The sequence below is a fragment of the Equus przewalskii genome, chromosome 4, assembly GCF_037783145.1.
Source record: "Equus przewalskii isolate Varuska chromosome 4, EquPr2, whole genome shotgun sequence".
Classification (NCBI taxonomy): domain Eukaryota; kingdom Metazoa; phylum Chordata; class Mammalia; order Perissodactyla; family Equidae; genus Equus; species Equus przewalskii.
Window position 1 is genome coordinate 4007405 of NC_091834.1, and position 22660 is coordinate 4030064.

Genomic DNA, 22660 nt, shown 5'->3' on the forward strand with positions numbered 1-22660 from the left:
CTTTTCTCATTATTTATGTTACGTGATCCACCTCTCTCCAAAGCAGTGACACTGTGATTGCTTTTTCCTTCTTGAGACTTCCTCCTTCCTTAGTTTCTGGAAGAATCTAGTGCCTGATGTTTAATAAATCTTTGTTGAGCGAACATATGTCTTTTTCTTTCTACTTCTTTCACACTTCTTAGTATCCTTTGCTGTTTCTCCTCCTCTGCCCATCCCTTAAATATCTATGTTCCTCAATGTTCAGTTTTTTTCCTTTTAAAATTGATGATGAAAGCAGGAGAATCAGCTAACACTTTCTGAGTGCTAATTTTCTTTTCTAAATGCTTTACACATATGCCTCATCTCCTTTCATCCTCACAACCACCTACAAGAGGAACTCTGAGGATCTACTGCTGGTTTAGCATTTATCACATGCCCAAGCGCTCGGCTGAGTGCTTTCTACGCAGCCTTTTATTAATCCTCACTATAATCCTCTGAGCTGTTAGCAATCTCACCGTATCAACAAAGGAAATCAGGTATAGAGATGTCAAATAACTTCCCCAAGGTCCCAGCACACTAAATGGGCAGAACCAGATTTGAATGCAGGCACTATAATGCTGCAGTATATACATCTAAGTGTTATACCAGTGCCTACTTAAACACTATAATATCTATTTGTCTGTATTCTTCTCCCTGGCTCATGTCATTCAACTCCCCACAGCCTCAGCTACCACCTATGCACCAAGGACTTGCAAATGTTTTTGGCTCTAACTTCTTTTCAGAGCCACAGACCAATTTCTAGTCATCTACTAGAGCACTACCAGCACTGTCCAATGGAGCAGTGGAAGGAGAGAGGATGGTGCAAAAAGACCGGGCAGGGTGCCCCTCTGCTGTATGCAGGGTCAGTGGGAGTTGGAATCGACTCGATGGCACTAACAACCACCAACAGACACCTTGATCAGTATGTTACTAGAAACTCAATTTTCACATAGCCAAACTCGAACACAAATACCACACTCCCAAGATGTGGTAAACATATACATATATATGGTTTCACTTGTATGTGGAATATAAACAAGCACATGGACAAAGAAAACAGTTCAGTGGCTACCAGGGGAAGGGGGAAGGGGGGTGGAGCGGAGCACCTATATGGTGACAGACAAGCAATAATGTACAACTGAAATTTCACAATGATGTAAACTATTATGAATGCAAATAAAAAAAATTGAAAAAAACCAAGCCAAACCAAAAAAACCCCAAATACCACACTCCCCACAAACTTCCTTTTCCTACATCCCAGTGTTGGTGACTGACATCATACTCTGGTGGGTCACACAAGCCAAAGTGCTCAGAGGTCTGCTGAATACGTCCCCTTCTCTGGCGCCATACAGCCAAGGTCACCAAGGACTCGCAAGCCTACCTCCCAAAAAAACAAATCTGTCCCCTCTTCCTCAAAATCCAGTCACAAATTTAGTTTGAGCATCAAGCATTCACTCGCAGGGTTGGACTATCATTGCTTCCTGTAACAGCAGACTACTCACTTCCCCTCCAGTCTTGCCCTCCCTTTTTAAGCAATTTTCTGTACTGCAAGGAGAATTACTTTTCTAAAATTAGCTCAGAAACTTTTGATGACTTCCTCCTGCCCCAAAAATAAAATTTAAATTCGTTCTTTAGCATGGCATAAAAAGGACACCACAGAGTTTGGTCTAGAGTCTGTTTCAGGCCTGATTTCTCACCACCATCCCTCAAGTGCCCCAGGTGAGTCTTCACCGATCCCTGAAGAGGCGGTGCACATTCCTTTACTCCGGTGGCTGTGTCTTTGCATATCTATTCCTTCTGCCCAGAACGCCTTTTCTTCCTTCTCTGCTTCACAAACTGCCACTCATCCTTTTAAGACCAGCTCAAACATTATCTTCTCTGTGAAACCTTCCTGGATTCTCCAGAACAGACAGTATCCCACGGCCACTGCTGCCCCACTCAGGGCTTAACAATCAACAGATGCTCAGCTATGGTTCTCTCGTGGAAGCATCTTGAAACATGGTTTATTAGTGGAGAACTGCTTATGTCTAACAAAGCATCTGACTGACCAAAGGACTCAGATACTAAATACCTTCCAGTCTTTGGGATCAAGTGTTTTCAGCATGGGAAACTCTTCCAACTGCAGCTCTTCATCTTCTGATTCCTCTGACAACTCTTTCTTATCCTCCAGTTCCTGAAAAGAGGCAGAAGCATTTCTGTTTCTCCTCTTAACAAAAGCTTCAAACCATCTTCCCACAGGTTCAACTTGACAGAGGGTTGAGGCTGTGATTAAAAGCGTTAAGACAGGCTTCAGTGTATTGCATGGACTAAATTTGTTCCAAGCCAATAAATAAGAGCAAAACAGTGACAGCATCAGAATATAATTTTAAAACCAGCAATAAATAATCATTTCTCAGAATTTACAGAGTATTCAACCAACCTCTTCCACTTATCTGACAAAACAAAACATTCGGCTATGTCAACAAATCAATACTTTTCTGCGGATATGAGAGGAAGGTGGGGAACAGGGAGAAACGTTGCAAACTGCTTTACTTTTAGCCCAATAATTGTAATAAAGCAATAAAGAATGACAAGCTGTCATAAAGAGCTAGCCTCATCCAAAACACAAAACCTTCTTAAAAACACCTCAAAACCTCTCACTTATTAAAACCTTCAATTCAGATAGCTTTAAAAAATTTTAAGAACTCACTAGCAATGATTTGTTCTGAAAGATAATTTTCAAGAAGCTAAGGAGGATTTACTAACACAGCTATGCTACAGTGGATGGAACAGGCGCTGGGTCTGAAATCAGAAGCTCTGGATTTCGGTCCAGGTCTGACAGTGGGTGGCCCTGAGAAACGAGTCACGGACATCTTGCACTGTAAAATGGGAACAATATCTATCTTATACGGTTCCTTGAAAGACTGAACGGGCAAACAATGAAAGCACTTTGAAAATCACAAACTGTCGCATAAAAATAAGGCCTTATCATTACTCCTGGGACGCGGGGGTAAATCACTGTGCATCTGTATATTAACAATTCAAAAAAAAGGTAATTTGGATCAGGAAAAAAGAGAACACTTTAATTTTAATTTCATATTCCGTACGAAAGCAAAAAAGCTTTCTTCTGTCCAGTAATAAACAACTCAGATATAAGTCTTCTCTTATACGGAATGGCCCCAATTTTCTAAAAATAACTGACTTTCCACGTTTTAATTGGTTTGGGAAATTAAGATTTCCTCTGCCCTACACAGGAGAGGAGTTGAACAGTAGGTTCGAGAGGTGCTACCTGCGCGGCGTGGGTGTGGTTGTTAAGAACACTGCCTTTCACTTCTTTCCCTCCAGTTCTAAGATTGCGCATAGACTTCCATGAGCACGAATGCAACACGTGCCGGGAGAGGCGTTCAAAACCACACTCGGCAAGCGTCTACACGGGCCGGATGGTGATGAACGCAGGTCACGGAAACTCTAAGTCCACAGTACCCACACCGTCCAGGCTATAAACTAAGACCCTACAGCAGCAGGACAAGTTTCATGAGTCTGTCGGCACGCATCTCACCCCAGCACGGGCAATGAACGGTCTTCCCACCGAGTATGAGCATCCGAGCTGTGACATCTACAGCACCAGGCCGGCGCACCCGCGGAGAGAGGGAGAGGGGCTGACCGGGCGCCGGCAGGGGCTGCAGGACCCCGGGCTCGCGGGGGCGCCGGGCCGCCGGCCGCCGGCGAGGAGATGCTCACGGGGACCTTTCCAGGGACCGGTCGGTGAGTCAGCGGCCGGGAGCGCAGGACGAAGCCGCGGGGCAGAGGGCAGACGCCCCGCGCGCCCTCCCGCCCTCCGGTCAGGGGAAGCCCCGCCGCAAGCAGGACACAGCCGGGCGCTCGTCGCGGCCCGGGCGCCGGGCAGGGACCGCGGGCCGCCGAGCCGCGGCTGAGGGGACACGTACCCGAGGTCAGAGCGCGGCTGATGGCGGTGCCCTGGCCGTCCGCAGCGCTCGGCAGGAGCAGCATGATGGCGCCGGGGCCGGTGCCGCGGGCGCAGGGCGGCGAGGCTCCTCCAGCTCTACCTCCCGCTCCGAGCCTCGCGCCGGGGCTCCAGGGCGCCCGGGAGCCGGCGCATGGAGACGACCCGCGACTGCTTCCGGGAGGCAGTTGTCGCGGTGCGGAGGCCAAGTCTGCCCCACCCGCCCCGCCAACGTGTGCGGCGGCTTCGTTCCGCGGCGGGCTCAGGTCCGGCTGGCGACGAAGACTCGCGAGAGAAAGGTTCCTAGATTCGTCAGTTCCCGGGTAAAAAGGGTCGTTTCTTCATCCAGGTGCAATCAGTCGAACACAATTTTCTAAAGTGGCTCTTCCTGTATTCTTTTTACTTTCAAGATAGTACTACTTTATAGATTAGTCTGAACCTAACCTCTGATTTTTCTAGTGGCTCTACTTGTATAAATCAAAAATGAAAAGAGGTGTAGGAATTAGTATTGAGAATAATTAGTGTAGTTTATACATCCATGGAGAATTCTGTGCATACACCTGCAATGCATTTGTGTTTACCTAAATAATAATAGCAGCGAACATTTGCTGTGCGACCACTAAGTGATGCCTGCGTTATCTCATTTAATCCTCATAACATTTGAAGAAGAAACCCTTCTCTAGTGTTCTGTTCTAATCCAAGGCCAGCAATCTTTCTACCCTGCTCTAACAGCACAGAGTGTTCTTTCAAGATATTCCCAATTATAGGACTCTGGAACTTAATTGTTTAACGTATAATAAAATTGTTTGTCTCCTAGTATACGATTCTTTCTAGGGCTGAGGTCAAACGCAAGAACTAGCAGAAGAAAACCAGTGGGTGAAGATTCACCACCCTCCCCAGCAGTATCTGAAATAGGGTGGGCAAAATAGAAGACTTAATGTGCCACTCTTTGGCAAAGAGCACGAGAAATTAGCAGATTATTCTCTAGGAATTACATTTGCACTGTTCAATATATTGAATTGGCCTGTACATTTACTGCATGACAAAACTGTCACTTCAAAATGGACATTTCAAAAGCTAAGCTAATCTCCCCCTGAAACTCTGCCTGACCCATTTGTTTGTTGATGTTACTACTGCCAAAACAGGCTCTAAGAGTCAAAGTAACCTGACTTCACTTTCTTAACATTAACGTTTTCTCACACTTCCCTCCCATCCATTTTTACCCCCAGCTCTAAGCTGTGTGTGTGGTAAAATCCACATAAGATAAAATTCACATCTTAACCGTTTTTAAGTGCACAGTTCAGCAGTGCTAAGCACATTCACTTTGTTGTGCAACCAATCTCCAGAACTCTTTTCATCTTGCAAAACTGAAACTATCACATTAAATAATTCCCATTTCCACCTCCCCCTAATCCCCGGCAACTACCATTCTCCTTTCTGTCTCTGTGAATTTGTCTACTTTAAGCATCTCATTTAAGTGGAATCATATAGTATTTGCCTTTTTGTGACTGGCTTATTCAGTTGGCATAACACCCTTACACTTGTAGTATTTGCCAGAATTTCTTTCTTTTTTAAGGCTGAATAATATTGCATTGTATGTACATTTAATTTATTCATTCCTCTGTCAATTAGGTTGCTTCCACCTTTTGCCTATTTTGAATAATGCTGCTATGAACGTGGAGGTACAAATACCTCTTTGAGACCCTGCTTTCAATTCTTTTGGGTGTATACCCAGAACTGGAATGGACGGATCATATGGTAATTCTATTTTTAATTTTTTGAGGAAGTGCCATACTGTTTTCCATAGCGGTCACACCATTTTACGTTCCTACCAACAGTACACAAGTTTCCATTTTCTCCACATCCTTGCCAACACATTTTCTTTCTTTCCTTTTTTTAATTTTTATTTTTAATTTGACAGTAGCTGTTCTAATGGGTATGAGGTTCTCATGGTTTGGATTTGCATTTCCACAATGGCTAATAATGCTGAGCATATTTTCATGTGCTTATTGGCCATTTGTATACCTTCTTTGGAGAGGTCTGTTCAGGACCATTATCCATTTTTAAAATCGTACTGTTTTCCCATTGAGTTGTAGCTCTTTACATAGTTTGGATGTTAACCCCTTATCACATATGACTTGCAAAGATTTTCTCCCATCCTGTAGGTTGCCTTTTCACTCCTTTGACTGTGTCCTTTAATACACAGAAGGGTCAGATTTTTTTTCATTTCTAAATTCTACAATTGTCTCCTAACTGCTTTCTTCCATTCCTCATTTCCCAAACTCCTTTCTTCTAAAACCTGCTCTCCCCCCGGATTCCCCTGTATCTGAGGATGGTACCACTCTTCTTTGGCCAAAGACTCAAATATTGAAACCATTTACTTCTTCATCTCGTGTTAACTGCAAGATAACTCCTATCTACCTTCACTCCATTTGTAGATTTAGCCACTACTTACTGCGCATCTAATGTGCCAGGCACTTTACACACACTGTCACTTAATGCCTCCACAATGCTTTGGGGTGCAGGGGTGATTAAAAACGTCACCCAAGAGTGCGCAGTAAATGAATGACTAAATCAGCACTTAGACTCAGCGACTGCGACAGAGTCGGTCTGACATCGGCGCTCAGGGAACCCAGCCACGGTGACAGGCAGGGCGGGCCGACTTCCCTCCCGACAGGAGGGTTCTCCCGCGACCGGCGCTGCGCGGCCCCACCCCCGCCTCCGCGCGGCCTCCGCCCCGGCCTCTGCCTCCGCGCGCAGCGGCGCGGGCCGCGGGGCCACCGTACTTCCGGGGCGGAAGGGGAAGGGCCGCAGACCGGAAGCGGGCAAGGTGCTGTGTAATCGCCGAGCGGCTGAGGCGTTCGGGCTCCCAAGATGCCGGACTACCTGGGCGCCGACCAGCGGAAGACCAAGGAGGACGAGAAGGAGGACAAGCCCATCCGAGGTCAGTGGCCGCAGTCAGGGGGCTCCGGGCCGGGCGGGGGGCCGCAGTGCCGCTCTGCGCTCGTCCCCGCGCGCCCTAGTGATGGCGTCGGGGGCGGCCGCCGTGCTCCCCCGCCCGCCCGCTCCGTCCCCCGCGGCCTGCGCTGGGCTCTGCGTCCGACTCCCGCCGGTCCGGGCTTCTGTTCATCCGCGCCTCTCCGGGCGGGGAGAAGGCCGTCCCCTGCTGGGGCCGTCAGGCCTGCAGGCGGTGCGTGGTCGCTTGCATTCTCTCCGCTGTCCCTCCTCCCTCTCAAAGGTGACACTGTGGTGCCATCACTGTATAGCCAGCATCCTGAGACATGGTTTTCCCCAAAACCGCTCCTTTGGCAAGATAATGCATTCACGTGCGTAAAACTCAAAAGATAGATTGACAAGTGTCACCCTTGGCCCCGGCCACCTGCTTCTCTGCGGAGGCAGCCATTGTTGCCATTTGCGTTGTCTTTCTGGACGTTTTCTGTGCATAGACAAGCAGGTTTGCTTGTATGTTCCTTCTTTTTCTTTTTTTTCCTTTTTCTCCCTAAAGCCCCCCGGTACATAGTTGTATATTCTTCGTTGTGAGTCTTTCTAGTTGTGGCATGTAGGACGCCGCCTCAGCGTGGTTTGATGAGCAGTGCCATGTTCGTGCCCAGGATTCGAACCAACGAAACACTGGGCTGCCTGCAGCAGAGCGCGCGAACTTAACCACTCAGCCCCGGGGCCGGCCCCTGTATGTTTCTTCTTTTTACATAAATGTAGCATGCTGTGCATCTTTTTTTGCACTCTTAATGTATCTTAGGGATGACTTCATATTATTATGTAAATAGTTGGTGTTTCTCTCTGCATCTGTGTAGCATCCCCTTTTATTTGGTGTACAGTGATGTAGGTAATTAATCATTATTGATGGACGTTTAGATTTCTTCCAGTCTCATAGCCATTGTAGAGCAATGAATAACCCTATTCGTAGAACTTTTACCACGCGCACAAACACAAGCTGTAGGGTGAATTTTGTAATATTTTGATGGTGCTGAGTTTCTCTCCTTAGAGCCTCTACGACTTGACACTCTGCCTAGAATGCATGAGATACGCACACCATGTTCATACACCATTTCTTCCCCGGAGCCCCTTTGCTAGTCTCATCTTGGTGCTGAGTTTTTCTTTTGTTCCTTACAGGCTATTTTTAAACGTTCTTATGGTGGTTTTTTTCCTGTCTTTTCTCTTACTTTTCCTTTCCTAAACTACTCCAGCCTCTCCTAGCACCCTGTCTTCTTCATTTCAACGCCCCCCCCCCCCCCAAGAGGTTTCCTCTCTACTTGTATCCTACACTCTACTCTTTCCCTTAAAAGTATTTTAGGACACTGCAAACCTCGTAAGTATTCAGTCACCTAGTGGAAAACTTAGTCACAGACATTTAACATTTCACCCGTGTATTTCTCTGGGTATGTTAACATTCTGTAAATGCATTCATAAATTTATCCCTTGGATACAGTTATGACTAATGTGTATAGAGCTTTATGTGCTTCTTCATCTATATCTTATTTGATCTTTTTTTTTTTTTTAAGATTGGCACCTGGGCTAGCAACTGTTGCCAATCTGTTTTTTTTTTTAAGGATTGGCACCTGGGCTAACAACTCATACCAATCTTTTTTTTTTTTTCCTGCTTTATCTCCCCAACCCCCCTCCCCCGCACACACAGCTGTATATCTTAGTTGCAGGTCCTTCTAGTTGTGGGATGTGGGACACCGCCTCAACGTAGCCTGACGAGCGGTGCCATGTCCGCGCCCAGGATCCGAACCCTGGGCCGCCACAGCGGAGCGCGTGAACTTAACCACTCGGCCACGGAGCCGGCCCCCTTATTTGATCTTTATAACAATGCTGTGTGGGGAAAATTAATATCATGTCTATTTTTCAGATGAGAAAACTGATGCTCAAAGAGATTCAATGCTCTTTCTGAGGTTCCTTAGCGAATGCATGGCCTTGCTGGCGCCAGTGCCCAGGTCATTTTGATTCTCAAACTCTTCTTTGGGCTCCTCCTTCTTGTCGTGTCACATCACTTTGAGACTCTTGAGCAGCCATGTTACAGACTTCTGTTTCATCCGCCTTCTCTCAGTTAGAGTTCCTTGAGTCCAGGAACTATTTGATGGTTGTGTTTATATCATTACAACTTTGCACAACTTTTCTCACTCAATTAATGCACTTTGAATGGAACATTAAAAGATTGTTAGCTCTAGTTTCTTTTATTTGAATCTCATGCATTCTCTCTCTTTTAGCTCTGGATGAGGGGGATATTGCCTTGCTGAAAACTTATGTAAGTCCTTTCAATGTCTACAAAATATAGATGTTTTATGCTGAAATAGGAACTATTGTCGGCACAGTCGTGCATTGCTGAACAACAGGGATTGTTCCGAGAAATGTGTTGTTAGGCGATTTCATCGTTGTGCGAACAAACGTAGAGTGTGCGTACACAAATCTACATGGTATAGCCTACTCTACATCTAGGCTATGAGGTGCGAATCTTATGGGACCATTGTCGTGTATGTCATCCATCGTTGACTGAAATGCCCTCATGTGGTGCATGACTGTATTGTCTTTCCCAAATAATTAGAAGAGAATGTCCAGTATTTTATAGTAATCTTCACTGAAAAAAGTTACCTACCTACAGTTTCTATCTAGAAGAGATCAGAGAGTAAATATTCAGAGTATCTAAGCTTAGATGTTATTTTTATATTATTTATAATTAAAGTGTGGTCCTATATTGAAAGATATTTGAAATCATTTACACAAATGTTTACTGTATTTAAAACACAAATTTAGTTACTGTATAACTAAATTAGATCTGAGATGGAAAGTTTTAATGTGTAGAAATGGGCCTGTAGTTTTGGATAATTTCAGGCATGATTTTTATTTGTTATCTTGCATAATGGTGCATTGTCAGTTTAGGGAAAAATATTGGTTCAGCAATAATTCTGAAAATGATACTACTTCCTCTCTGTACTTTTACTTCACAAACTTTGGGACAATAATAGCTATTGAGATTGTAACTGTTAAAAGTTTTTGTCTGTAGTTAATAAATTGTTGGTATCCTTGTGTTCTAAATGAAGTCATCTGTATCTCCCAGGGTCAGAGCACTTATTCGAGGCAGATCAAGCAGGTTGAAGATGATATTCAACAACTTCTCAAGAAAATTAATGAGCTCACTGGTAGATATTTTTTTATTCCTGTTTCTTCTCTTTAAATATAATGTGTTAATTATATCAAGGGAGTTTAAATACAAATGTTTACTCTTTCATGAATTACAGAGTTAGAAAAATTATTATCCTTCCTATCTGTTAAGAAATTAGATCTCATTTAATAACCTCTTTCGATAGCTTTTTTGCTACCTTTTACCAGCAAGTTTAATGCTCAAGCAATTAAGAAACATCATCCTTTAAGCAAGTAATGTTTCTGTTGGTCCAAGCCAAGTTCAATAAACTCGAATAAACAAGTCAGAATTTCTTAGTGAATAAAAATGTGATCTCACATTGCTTGAAGTAAGTGGGCTATTGCCTAGTAGGAAACTTTTCTTCTTGGGAACTTCAGTGGTGAAGTTTTATGGTATTTGACCTGCAAACAAAAATGTCAAACACAGCGTTAAGTTTTTGGCTTGTGACTGCTTTAGGGTGATGGTTTTCAACTGGGATGATTTTGCCTTCCCCAGGACAGTTGGCAGTGTCTGTAGACATTCTTGATTCGCATGACTTGAGGGAGAGGTGGTGCTAGTGGCATCTAGTGGCTTGAGGCCAGGGATGCTGTTAACCATCCGATTATAAAGCACAGGATGCCCCCCGACAACAAATTCAGTCCAAAATGTCCGTAGTGCTGAGGCTGAGAATGCTTGCTTCGGGGTGATGCATTGCATTTCAGTGAATTTTGTGCTCTTTGTCTATGTAGGTATTAAAGAGTCAGACACCGGCCTGGCCCCCCCAGCACTCTGGGATTTGGCTGCAGATAAGCAGACACTGCAGAGTGAACAACCTTTGCAAGTGGCCAGGTATGCATAGCGCTCGGTGGAAATGTGTTTTTATCTGTACATTCAGGTACTTTTTAGAGTATCAGGTATGATGCAGTGCTTCGTAAAGAATTTCTATTCCAAATTCCACGTAAATAAAGCTTTCTACAAAGGTATCTGGAGTTAAAATTTTATGCCTTAAACAGTTATTCAAGAAATAGGTAAAGACATAATCACATAAAAGATCCAAATGATTCAGAAAGATACAGAGCAAAACACGAAATCGTCCTTCCCATCCTTGCTGTTCATTGCCCCTTCCTTAAACAAAACTGCTGAAAAGAGTTTGGTCCTCTTAATCCTCCTGTGTATCTTCGTGTATATATTTGCACACAAAGAACATCCTCATTTTTTCTTTTAGACATAACTACATATTTTGGAACTCTTTCATTATCTTTAATATAGATCTTCATCTTTATTTCTTGTTTCTCTAGTTTTTTAAAAATTACATAGCATTCTGTAGATGTTGGGCTGTTTGCAGTTTCTGTTATACACAGAGTGCTACAATGAACGTTCACGTTAAATATTTGTCTGTGTATGTGCGTACGTTTCTGTAGAATAGCTTACTTACTGAAAGTGGAATGATGGGGTAAAAGACATTTATAGTTTTGAAAATCTGTGAAAGAAAGTGGTTTGACCAGTTTACACTTGGTTTACCAAGAGCTTTTGAGGCAAATGCCTGTTTGCCTGATCAGCGTAAGATCAATTTTTACACTTTTGCCATTTGGGCAAAAAACCAATCTCGTTTGAATTTGCATTGTGCTGATTACTAGTATGATAGCTACTTCTTATACTTATTAAACATTTGTGTTGCTTTGACCACTCATGTTTTGCTCTGTTGGGTTGTTTCTTGTTAATCTTTAGGAGAGCTTCATCTATTGTACATATGAATCTTTCCTTATACATGCTGCAGATATTTTTTCGTAGTCTGTCACTTGGCTTTTAACCTCCTGGTAGGTTTGGTTGGACTAAGGTTTTACATTTTTAGGAGGTAAATAAAATATATCAATATTTTCATTATACCTTTCGGGTTTTAATGTTGCTTAGAAAGGCCTAGCCCAATCCAAGAGTATAAACGTACTCTCCTGTGTTTTATTCTACTCGTTTAAAGTTTGTTTTAGTTTTCTCTCTTTAATGCAACTAAAGCTTATTTTTCTTGTCTTATTCTCCCTCACTGCCTCCCTTTTTCCATCTTCCCTTCCTTTCATTTATTCATTTGCTTTTTAGTTTTATCATAGTTTTAAAGAGTTAAATAGTTCTGTGACAACAGCTGTCTTTCCCAATTCCTCTTCCCTAGAGATACCTTTGTTTTCAAAATGTTTAGCTGGTTATTTTGGTTTCTACCTTCATGTTTTTAATGGGGAGTGCTAAGTCTTGTATATTGTAGATTGCTTCTGGATTTTTTAGTTTTAGGTGTTCTCCGTTGGCTTGCCACCGTGGAAGATGAAAACTTTGTTTTATTTCCTCTGCTTTCATCCCAAAGACATACGCTTCCTCTCCCCGCATCTTCCTAATGTGATTGTTGTAAAGTTTTGCTTAGGTCAGGATTCAGTGTTTTCATAGTTGTGGCTAAGTAAACCCTGTTCACAAGAGCCAAGCAGTAAACTGTGATTACTTTTCCTTTGTTGCACCACTTTTTGTTTTCCTTTTCGTAATTGCCTTGTTTTCCATTTGCCTGGTTTTCTGGGTATGTTGCTAACTCAACCCCCCAGTATTTCCTGATTGTCTGAATTGTGCTTCAGAGGCGTGAGCTCCATCGGGTTTTCTCTGGGGTTTACCTCAGGTGCATCAGGTGTTTTCTCAGGCTACCTTCCCTTCCTGCTTCGGTTTGGGCTGTTGCCCTCTACTCCTGCTGAATCACAGTCATCCGGTGACTTCTCACTCTGGAGCTTCCCTTTGCCTCTCTCCTGTTGCTTGCATCCCATGAGTTTCTCTCAGGTTAAGTGGGCTGTACTCTTAGGTCAGGTGGGCTGTACTCCGGGAGCTTCCTGAAAGAGGGTCAGTTGGGAGATCAGCTGTGTCTGGAAATGTCTTGGCTGAACGTATAAAGTTCTTTCCCCTCCAGAATTTCGAAGGCGTCATTCCGTCGTCTTCCACCTCTTGGTGGTGGTAGTTTGAAGCCATTTTGATTCCCAGTCCTGTACATGTGACCTGTTTCTCCTCTGAGAGTTGTGGGGTCTCCTCTTGTTCTCACTGTTCTGACATCTCAGGGCGGTGTGCCTTGACATGGGTCTATTTCCAGCCACTGTGCAGGGCTCTAATGTCCTTCAGTATGGCAGACTTTCGTGAAGCTGTTTATTTGTTAATAATTTCTTTCTCTCTATTTTCTTGGTCCGCTACTCTGGAGTTCTCTTATTTGGATATTGGACCTCCTTGTTTGCTCCTCCTAGATGCTAATCTTTCTCGCCTGCTTTTCTTTTTTTGTCTTTTTGCTATACTTGTTTGTGAGGTTTTTTTTTCTTTGGAGGAAGATTAGCCCTGAGCTAAGATCTGCTGCCAATCCTCCTCTTTTTCCTGAGGATGACTGGCCCTGAGCTAACATCCATGCCCATCTTCCTCCAGTTTATATGTGGGATGCCTACCACAGCACAACCTAGCCAAGCGGTGCCATGTCCGCACCCAGGATCCGAACTGCTGAACTCCCAGGCCACCAAGGTGGAATGTGCGAACTTAACTGCTGCGCCACCGGGCCGGCCCCTACATTTTTGTGAGATTTTAACTTTATCTTTGAGTCCTTCTATTGATTTTTTTTCTCCCATTTCTCTTCTTTTAATTTCTAAGAGCTCCTGTTTCATTCAGTGTCTGTTTTGTTGTCTTCTGAACATCTTGTTCTCATTTCATGGTTGTACTATGTTCTCATTTTGAAGGAAGTTAATGATAACTGGAAGGTTTCTGATTCCTCCAAGATGCCTCTCTTTTCTTTGCTTGTTTGAAGTCCATGTTTTATGCTAGCTGCCTGGTGATCTCATTTGGGGCTTTGTTTTTTTTTTTAAAGATTGGCACCTGTGCTAACATCTGTTGCCAATCTTCTTTTTCCTTCTTCTTCTCCCCAAAGCCCCCCAGTACATAGTTGTATATTCTAGTTGTAGGTCCTTCTGGTCATGGTATGCCGCCTCAGCATGGCCTGACAAGCGGTGCCATGTCCACATCCAGGATCTGAACCAGCAAAACCCTGGGCCGCTGGAGCAGAGTGTGCAAACTTAACCCCTCGGCCATGGGGCTGGCCCATGGGCTTTGGTTTTAGTGGGAAACCAAAAAGCTGATAGAAGCTCTTGATTGAACAGTGAGGCATGTCGATCCTAAGCTTCACTCCAGCTTAGGTGGTCGGATGTTTAGTTTGGGAGCCTTCACTATCACTATCTTTAGATCTTTTCATTGCATGGTCATTTTTTCCCAGAGAAGTTGTTTTCATTCTCCTGGTGTTTCCAGTCTCCAATATTTTGGAAGAACAGTGGAGATAGAGGACTAGGGAATTTCATCAACAGGTTCACTTATGTTTACCCCCCCCTTCCCTCTCAGCTCCCCATCCTTCCCTTTTTTAGTAAAGTTACCACCACCCACCCCTTGGCCCAGCATTTCTTGATACCTTCTGTTTTGTTCTCTCCAAAACATTTTCATCATCTCCAAAAGAAACCCATACCCATTAGCAGTCCCTTTTCTTCTCTTTCCCTTTCTCCTGGCAACCACTAGTTTCCTTTCTGTCTCTATGGATTTGCCTATCTTGGACATTTCATAAACATGGAATTATATAATGTATGACGTTTTATTTCTGGCTTATTTCACTTAGCATAATGTTGCAAGATTCATCCATGTTGTATGTATCAGAACATCATTTTTTTTTATAGCCATATACTTTTCCAGTTTAATTTCTCTCTTCATTGATACTCTCTATTTGGTGAGACATTGTTCTCATACTTCCTATTAATTCTTTAGACATGGTTTCCTTTAGTTTTTAAAAAATATTTATGATACTGATTACAAAGTTTTTGTTTAGTAAGACCAATGTCTGGGCTTCCTCAGGGACAGTTTCTATGGACTGCTTTTTTCCCTGTGTATGGGCCATACTTTCCTATTTCTTTTTATGTCTCATAATTTTTTGATGGAAACTGGACATTTTAAATAATGTGATATGTTGGCTCTGGAAATCAGATTTCCCCTTTCCCCAGGGTTTATTATTGTTGCTGTTTTTCCTTTGAGGTGTTTTTGGTCAGCCTCTTGTTAGCCCCAACTGGTAATGGTGCCTCAGACAGTTGTGAGGTTAAACAGTCACCACCGATTGTTTCCAGCAAAAGTCCTTTGGGTAGGAGTGTTCAGATACGGTGAGCTCTGAGTCAGGTCAAATAAAGACAAGTTTTGAGCATGGGGCTCTTTAACTACCTGCCAGATGGGTCAAATAGTGACAGTTCTTTGGAGGTTGGGCTTTTGGGGAGCTTCAAACTCATTCTTAACTGCTCCCCCAGCCCCCCTCCCCCCCCCATAGCTGCTAGGCCACTGGTTTTCACATTTACCATAATTGTGAGGCTGTTGGTTTTCAAGTCTGCTGCTGAATTGGAGAGAGGAGGATGGGATTAAGGCAAGTTAAAATGCAACAAGGCTCAGTGTTCTTACTGAGATTCAGCCATTTTTCTTGAATAAACACTCTCTGGATTGTTATAATCCGGTAGTTATCATAAGCTTGTAGTTAATTTCCAGAGTTCTGAAACTGTTGATTTTGATTGTTGTTGCCAGTGTTCTCTTTGCTTTTAAGGAAGAGCAGGTTTTTCAAAGTCCTTACTCCTCCATTCTGCATGTTGAGGTCCCTGTATACATTCTTTTTCAGGTGTGGATTAAAAAATCTGTCTGCATACAGTGTTAGCAGCATCTGTCAGATAAAGTAGTGATAGGTATATGTAATTCTACCTCCCTGGTAGACCTTGGCTAGTAACAGAACACAGAGTCCTGTCACACGATTGTGCTGCAAGGAGAAAGCATTCTTTACCTTATTTTCAGCTCTACCTGTGTGCACACTCCAGAGACTATTTTGTATTTCCCTGTATTTGTTGCTATGGCTTATAACCTGAGTTCTTTCCACCATGAGTTTTGTTTCTTGCTTTTGTTTTTCTTCAGTAGATGGATGGTATAGAAGAGGAAAGGCAGTAGACTACTTTCTGCATGATGTATTTGGTAGTACACACTTGCCCTCACTGTGTCACACAGAAAAAGAATACTTTTAAGTTAAAAATAACAATAGTAAAAATGGATTTGAAATATAAACTCAGGAAAAAATGAAAACATTTATTATGTAACTTGCTGTAAGACAAGATGACTGTCTTATAGGGAAGATAAAAAGGACACTACCTTAAAATATAGAAGAGTAAAGGAATATGGTTATGAAAATCAAGAAACTAGACAACTTCTTAATGATGGAATATTTGGGCTTAATTTTCCAGGGGAATGTATCTTTTGAGAATTTTCTGGCTTTGCTGAAGTTGAGTGGACCCTTGGGATTGAGCATATTCTGTAGAAAAGGATCTTTAACAGTGACCCAGTTTCTGCACTTCTAGTTTACACCTGCTCGTTAGTATACTGCATGCTCCACAGAGAATTGTGTTACTTGAATTCATTATTAGTGGTTTCGGTTCCTTACTCTAATGAAGCCTTTTGCTGTATTAGATGTACAAAGATAATCAATGCTGATTCAGAGGACCCGAAGTACATTATCAACGTGAAGCAGTTTGCCAAGTTCGTGGTGGACCTCAGTGATCAGGTGGCACCTACTGACATTGAAGAAGGGATGAGAGTTGGGTAAGATTTCTGTTTACGATAAATACTCTTCTTTCAGTAAGGATACCATGTCACATTCACATCCTTGGCTTTCTTTTGAATGAATGAACTGGGTGCCATGGAACACCAAGGGAAAATCTAATAGGGTACCACAGTTGGACATCCTTTCTTTTGCATCTGCTTCCTGATTCCCATCTGCCTCCTTTCCCCCACCGCCACTATGGCTTTTTATGAATGTCTTCAAATGTCATAATTAAAGTAAGTGCAGAATTTTAGAGTTGAGTTTGCCAGTCTATTTAAGGTAACATGATGTGGGTGGAGGAAGCACTTGCTATAGGATAGTTTTGAGGCCTAAGGGAGTTAATATAATTAACGTATACAGAATACATGATAATTCACTCAGTAAATTTTTTGAGTGTGTTAATGAGGATCTTTTTTACCTCCTTAGTGTGGACAGAAATAAGTATCAGATTCACATTCCGCTGCCTCCTAAGATTGACCCAACAGTTACCATGATGCAGGTGAGAAACTATAGGGGGCAAGGGGTGGCATGACTTGGAATACAACTGCCTCCATCTCAGAAATTTTTGAAATTTTTAACTAATAAACTGTTAACATTTGGGTATGTAGTGAGTTTCCAAAATGTTTTACACAGTTTTTCAGATGAGAACGTCTTTATTAGTCTTTCTTTCACTAGCTTGTCTCTCATCTAGTGTCGGAACAAGTAATACAGCGAGTGGCTCTAGGACACTGGGCAATGTATTCCATTTTTATTAAAATTCTTACTTGCCTTAAGTCTGACTTTTTTTTAGGGTATTGGGTCTACTCTACTGGATAGAACCTTTGGATGAGTATTCAAAAGCCTGTGGCTATATGTTGTACGTTTTTTTCCCTTTCTTAGGTGGAGGAAAAACCTGATGTCACATACAGCGATGTGGGTGGCTGTAAGGAACAGATTGAGAAGCTTCGAGAAGTAGTTGAGACCCCGCTACTTCACGTAAGTGGCTGTGTCTGTTGCATTTTAAATTTCTTTGTATAAAGGCATGACAGCCTTTTGTGTATTGTGCACTAACATTGCACATATATTAGGTAGCTTTTAAAATTTTATATTTTCCTTGATGAAAATTTTTGAGGGGGTAGAGGGAAGAGGTATGGAGGAGAGTTGGTAAGTTCCAGAAGAGAGAAAGCAAAAGGATTGAGTGGTCAAACCTATTCCAAAAAAGAAATAGGTGCTCTTTAGAGAGAAGGCTGAGGTGTAACTTTTAGCAAGATGTTAGCATGTTATAGGTTACTGTAGAAGAAGCCATGGTTTTTAATGATATCAAGAGCAAATGGACTTGAATCAAATTAAACTTGGGAGGATAATGGATAACCAGGATATTAAATACTAGATAATACTTCTGTTCTTTAAAAACTGTAATTTTTTAAAATTAGGGAAAAAATATGTTTTCTTAAGCCTGGATAGTAGAAACACCTTTAAGAGATATTCAGCCTTATGAATTGGTTTAAATATAGTTTCGATCCTACATCTTAGAATAAGTAAAATTCTTATTTAGATCAAATATGTAGATTGTGGACTTAATAATTTTGGTTTAAATATATTGATGTAGAAGTAGTCTTATTTTTATTATACAGAAGTGATAAGTGTAAAAATTGTGTCTCCATCACAGCCAGAGAGGTTTGTTAACCTTGGCATTGAGCCTCCCAAGGGTGTGCTGCTCTTTGGTCCCCCGGGTACAGGCAAGACACTCTGTGCTCGGGCAGTTGCTAACAGGACTGATGCTTGCTTCATTCGCGTTATTGGATCTGAGCTTGTACAGAAGTACGTCGGGGAGGTAAAGTAAATCAATCATAATCAAAGAATATGTAGCTCTGTGAAAAACTTTTAAAGCATGGTAGAAATTAAAATTGTAATCCACACTGAAAGATTGAGACCTGAATTTTCTTTATTGATGGATTATAATTAGTAGTTCAGAAGCCCAGAAGCCACCAGCCTCCCTTTGTGGTCATTTGGAAATAAACAGCTGCCTAAAATTTTTAATCAGTGTGCTCGTACTCAAAAGGATGTCATTTTCTACAGATTTGGTTTGTGTGATGAATACCCTAGAAGTGCCCAGTGAATGCGTTCACATAGACTTCCACTTCAGGGACGGCGTTCTGTGTTCCATTGAGGAGGAGAGAACAGGGTTGTCTGTAGGAATGTGCGTGGATTGTGTATCCCGTGGCCACCCCCCCCACCCCGGCACACACACGTTTTTTCCGTTAGAGAGTAAGTCTAGGGCTGTATATATTGTCTCTGGAACATTAGTGATTAGTATACTTACAATAAGAATTAGAAAAGGAGCTGCATGAGTTGAGACAGACTTTTATTCCTAGATCAAAACTTACAAATCAGGGCTGGCCCATTGGTGCAGTGGTTAAGTACACATGCTCTGCTCCGGCGGCCCAGGGTTTGTGGGTTTGGACCCTGGGCACAGACCTACACACTGCTCATCAAACCATGCTGTGGCAGCATCCCACATATAAAATAGAGGGAGACTGGCACAGGTGTTCACTCAGGGGCAGTCTTCTCAGGCAAAAAGAGGAAGATTGGCAACAGATGTTACCTCAGGACTAATCTTCCTCACAACAAATAAAAGCAAATAAAAAAACTTACAAATCAAACTTATTGATCAGAAATGCCAAGTGATAGATTGAATGTTTTTATTTCCTCAAGTTTTACCGATTGAAATGGTGCCTTTATTTTATTTAACAGTGATAATTTGACCTGTTTAGGTCTTAGAGTTATTGGCTATTTAATAGGTACAAAATCATTAAATTACTTAATATTGTTTTGAGGCTAATACAATTAATTTGATGGAATAAACTTCAGTATTATTGAAAAGCTTTAGGTAATAATGGTTGAGAATACTGTCAGGAATATTGAAAAGTTTGAAGCATAATTTCTTATTGTATTTTAAGAACTAACGTAACATTATTTTTCTCATTAGGGGGCTCGAATGGTTCGAGAACTCTTTGAAATGGCCAGAACCAAAAAAGCCTGCCTTATATTCTTTGATGAAATTGATGCTATTGGAGGTATGAATGGTATTTAGAGAACCTTTGGGATTGGGTCTCATGAGAGTTCTAAAGTGATGTGTGTAGAGTTCTCCTGACGTGTTAATTGTATAAAGATTTTAATTCCACCTCTTTTATGAGCTCTGGCACCTTGGAGCCACAGATCTAATAAACAATAGGGCTATACCATAAAGAAAAAAAGAAACATTATATAGCATTGCTGTTTCTCAAACTGTTTATCTTTGTATTTTCCTATTTCATTCATATGACACACGTTTTCACACTTCAAGAACTCCTAGCTTGGGATACAGCCTCACTTAATGTGATAAGAAGGCATGGGGTCATAATTTAATAGGTGGTGGTTTTCCTAAAGTGTACATAAAATAATGTCCTTGGCTTCATAGAGTTGATGAAATACAGTATGAGCTGTGTGATCTAGACAGGCTATTTTCACTAACTCTGTGCCTTGGTTTGCTTATCTTATATAGGGAGTGATAATTCCTGCCTTGTTTATTTCATGGGTTTTTGAGAGCTTTAAAGTAAGTAATAAATGTGATAGACTTTGAAAACTCTAAACTGTTCAGTAGGTCTTGGGTATTGTTATAGTCTATAAGAGTAATAACCCTTACTGGATAGAGAAGTGTTGTCTATCTAGACGGTTACGTGATGAACTTAGTGATAAAAATGACTGGAAAATATCGTGGACCCTGCAACACTGTTAGGGGACTGTGGTTAGGTTACCTAGCGTCTTGCTTTTAGACTGGATGGGCATTGCTGGGTTTGGATATTCTGTAGTTAATGTCTGCAGGGGACATAATTTCACCACAGTAGATCAATGCAGTGTTGTGACTCTGAAGTCATTTTTTATAGTATTGTTGGAATAAGCCTTGTGATGTCAGGATGCTCTGAAGCTGTGGTTTCCAAAGCAGACTGTGGATAAAATAGTATTGGGTGCAGGAGGAAAACACTAGAATTTTTCTTTGTATTTAATTTTAATTTTTAAAGTTTCCATTTTTTTTATAATGTATGTAGTACATTAATACAACAGTATGTATTTATACAGTTTAAAAATGAAAATAGATTATTTGGAGGCCTTTTTTTGGCACTGTTTTGGTTGAAATGCAAGTGATACTGACATTATCTTAGAGTCCTCTAATTTAGCCAAGTCCCTGTGATAGGGAGCTGCTGTCGTTCTGCTGTCTTAGAGGCTTAGCTGTAGTTTTAAGGACAGTCTCGAGAAGTTTAAAGGAGTCTAATAGTTCTTACAGATGGTCAGACACCAGTATGGTGCTCACGTTCCCAAGTATTCTGTTACCTCGTCCAGGTGTATATTGTGTTAAACAACGGAGGTGTGCTTGAGTGATTTTGAAAAACAAAACTCCTGAAAGAGGGTTTAAAAAAATACTTTAAGGGAGCCTATGTTAAATAAATCTGTGATGAGTCCTTTTGAAAGATTCACTTTCTGGCTGGTTTTGTGTAAAGCACACAAAAAAGGTTTGTTGAAACTGTCGTGTTCACTTGTGCTGGAGAGCGTGATCTGAGCGGAGACTCACAGCACTTTCGAGTTAGGCCTGGTGCTGCTCCTGAGAGGACATGAGGGCTGATCCTTCCTTTTGTCTTCCCAGGGGCTCGTTTCGACGATGGTGCTGGAGGTGACAACGAAGTGCAGAGAACCATGTTGGAACTGATCAACCAGCTGGATGGCTTCGATCCTCGAGGCAACATTAAAGTGCTGATGGCCACTAACAGGCCTGACACTTTGGACCCAGCACTGATGAGGCCAGGCAGATTGGACAGAAAGATTGAATTTAGCTTACCTGATCTGGAGGTAGGAAAATCATTTCATTTGAGAAAAGAGATTGTTCTTGAAATTTCTCCTTCCTGTGATTCTTTTTAATATTTGTCATTTCTCCTATTTTTAGGGTCGGACTCACATTTTTAAGATTCATGCACGTTCAATGAGTGTTGAAAGAGACATCAGATTTGAATTGTTAGCACGACTGTGTCCAAATAGCACTGGTAGGTTGGAAAGTCTTGCTTATATTTGCTGGTCTGTCTCTTCACGTTACTTTTATTAAGCCTGTTACTTCCTTCTTGTTTGAAAGGTGCTGAGATTAGAAGCGTCTGCACGGAAGCTGGTATGTTTGCCATCAGAGCACGGCGAAAAATTGCCACTGAGAAGGATTTCTTGGAAGCTGTAAATAAGGTCATTAAATCCTATGCCAAATTCAGTGCTACTCCCCGCTATATGACATACAACTGAGCCTGAAGGCTTTCAGGGTGACTTTTCTTTTAATTGGAATCCTCACCTTACATAGACTTACTAGTAACCATTTCACACAGAAAACAAATGGTTTCAAGATTGTATGTTTTCAGATGTCTTTTCTCTGTGGTACAATAAAAGGTGATATCTAATGTCATTAGGTAGAAAAGCTTGTGTATGCTGTTTGTGGATCTGTTACCATTTAAGAATTCCACATCATAAAGTGCCTGCCTAGCCTGCATGGGTTCTGGGCATATGCTGGCTGGGTGCTGTACTGCCATTATCTCATTGTATTCTCCCATCTGCCCAGTGAGCTGGGTTTAATGGACCTTGATCTAGCAGATGCAGAAACTTTCCTGCCTAATTCACTGGTAGTAGAGCTGGGATTCGAGTACAAGCTTGTCAGCTCCATTGCTATACTCCTCACCATTATGTTCTTCTGCCCCTCACCAAGATGTCCCATCTAGGCACATGACCGTATGCCTTTCCTGGTTTTTTTCCCTGCCATGTTGAATAATTAAAAAAGTTTGGCCAAAGCTTTACTAAAGTAGAAGCATCTGATGTAATATGTTTTGCTTTGCCATTTGATAAAATTAATCAAGAATTATTGATT

At 41.9% G+C, this 22660-nt stretch overlaps 2 protein-coding genes across 4 annotated transcripts in view; one reads left to right on the forward strand and one right to left on the reverse strand.

Moving 5' to 3' along the window:
* The window catches only part of DNAJC2 (DnaJ heat shock protein family (Hsp40) member C2), a 30736-nt gene extending 26511 nt beyond the window's left edge, over positions 1–4225 (reverse strand). Inside the window, exons 1-2 of one of the 3 annotated variants that reach the window (XM_070617055.1) lie at positions 3945–4225; positions 2090–2280 (exon numbers count right to left, since the gene is read on the reverse strand). In XM_070617055.1, the coding sequence (XP_070473156.1) occupies positions 2090–2280; positions 3945–4008 (255 nt within the window). In that variant the 5' untranslated portion in view covers positions 4009–4225. The remainder of the gene's footprint in view (positions 1–2089; positions 2281–3944) is intronic. The other 2 variants (XM_070617056.1, XM_070617057.1) reach the window with 2 other exon arrangements.
* A 970-nt stretch (positions 4226–5195) lies between these two features.
* PSMC2 (proteasome 26S subunit, ATPase 2) lies at positions 5196–22216 on the forward strand. The gene is made up of 12 exons (XM_070617059.1): positions 5196–6905; positions 9190–9227; positions 10038–10119; positions 10850–10949; positions 16617–16748; positions 17176–17248; positions 17629–17724; positions 18398–18562; positions 19718–19805; positions 21410–21612; positions 21707–21803; positions 21890–22216. The coding sequence occupies exons 1-12, from the start codon at positions 6836–6838 to the stop codon at positions 22045–22047; spliced, it is 1302 nt and encodes a 433-aa protein (XP_070473160.1). The 5' UTR covers positions 5196–6835; the 3' UTR covers positions 22048–22216.
* The last annotated feature ends 444 nt before the right edge of the window (positions 22217–22660 follow it).

Coding starts and splice junctions, on each gene's coding strand:
- PSMC2 (XM_070617059.1), top strand. CDS start 6,836: ATGCCGGACTACCTGGGCGCCGACCAGCGGAAGACCAAGGAGGACGAG. Junction 10,950..16,616: donor CAACCTTTGCAAGTGGCCAG/GTATGCATAGCG, acceptor TTGCTGTATTAG/ATGTACAAAGATAATCAATG. Junction 21,804..21,889: donor ACTGTGTCCAAATAGCACTG/GTAGGTTGGAAA, acceptor CTTGTTTGAAAG/GTGCTGAGATTAGAAGCGTC.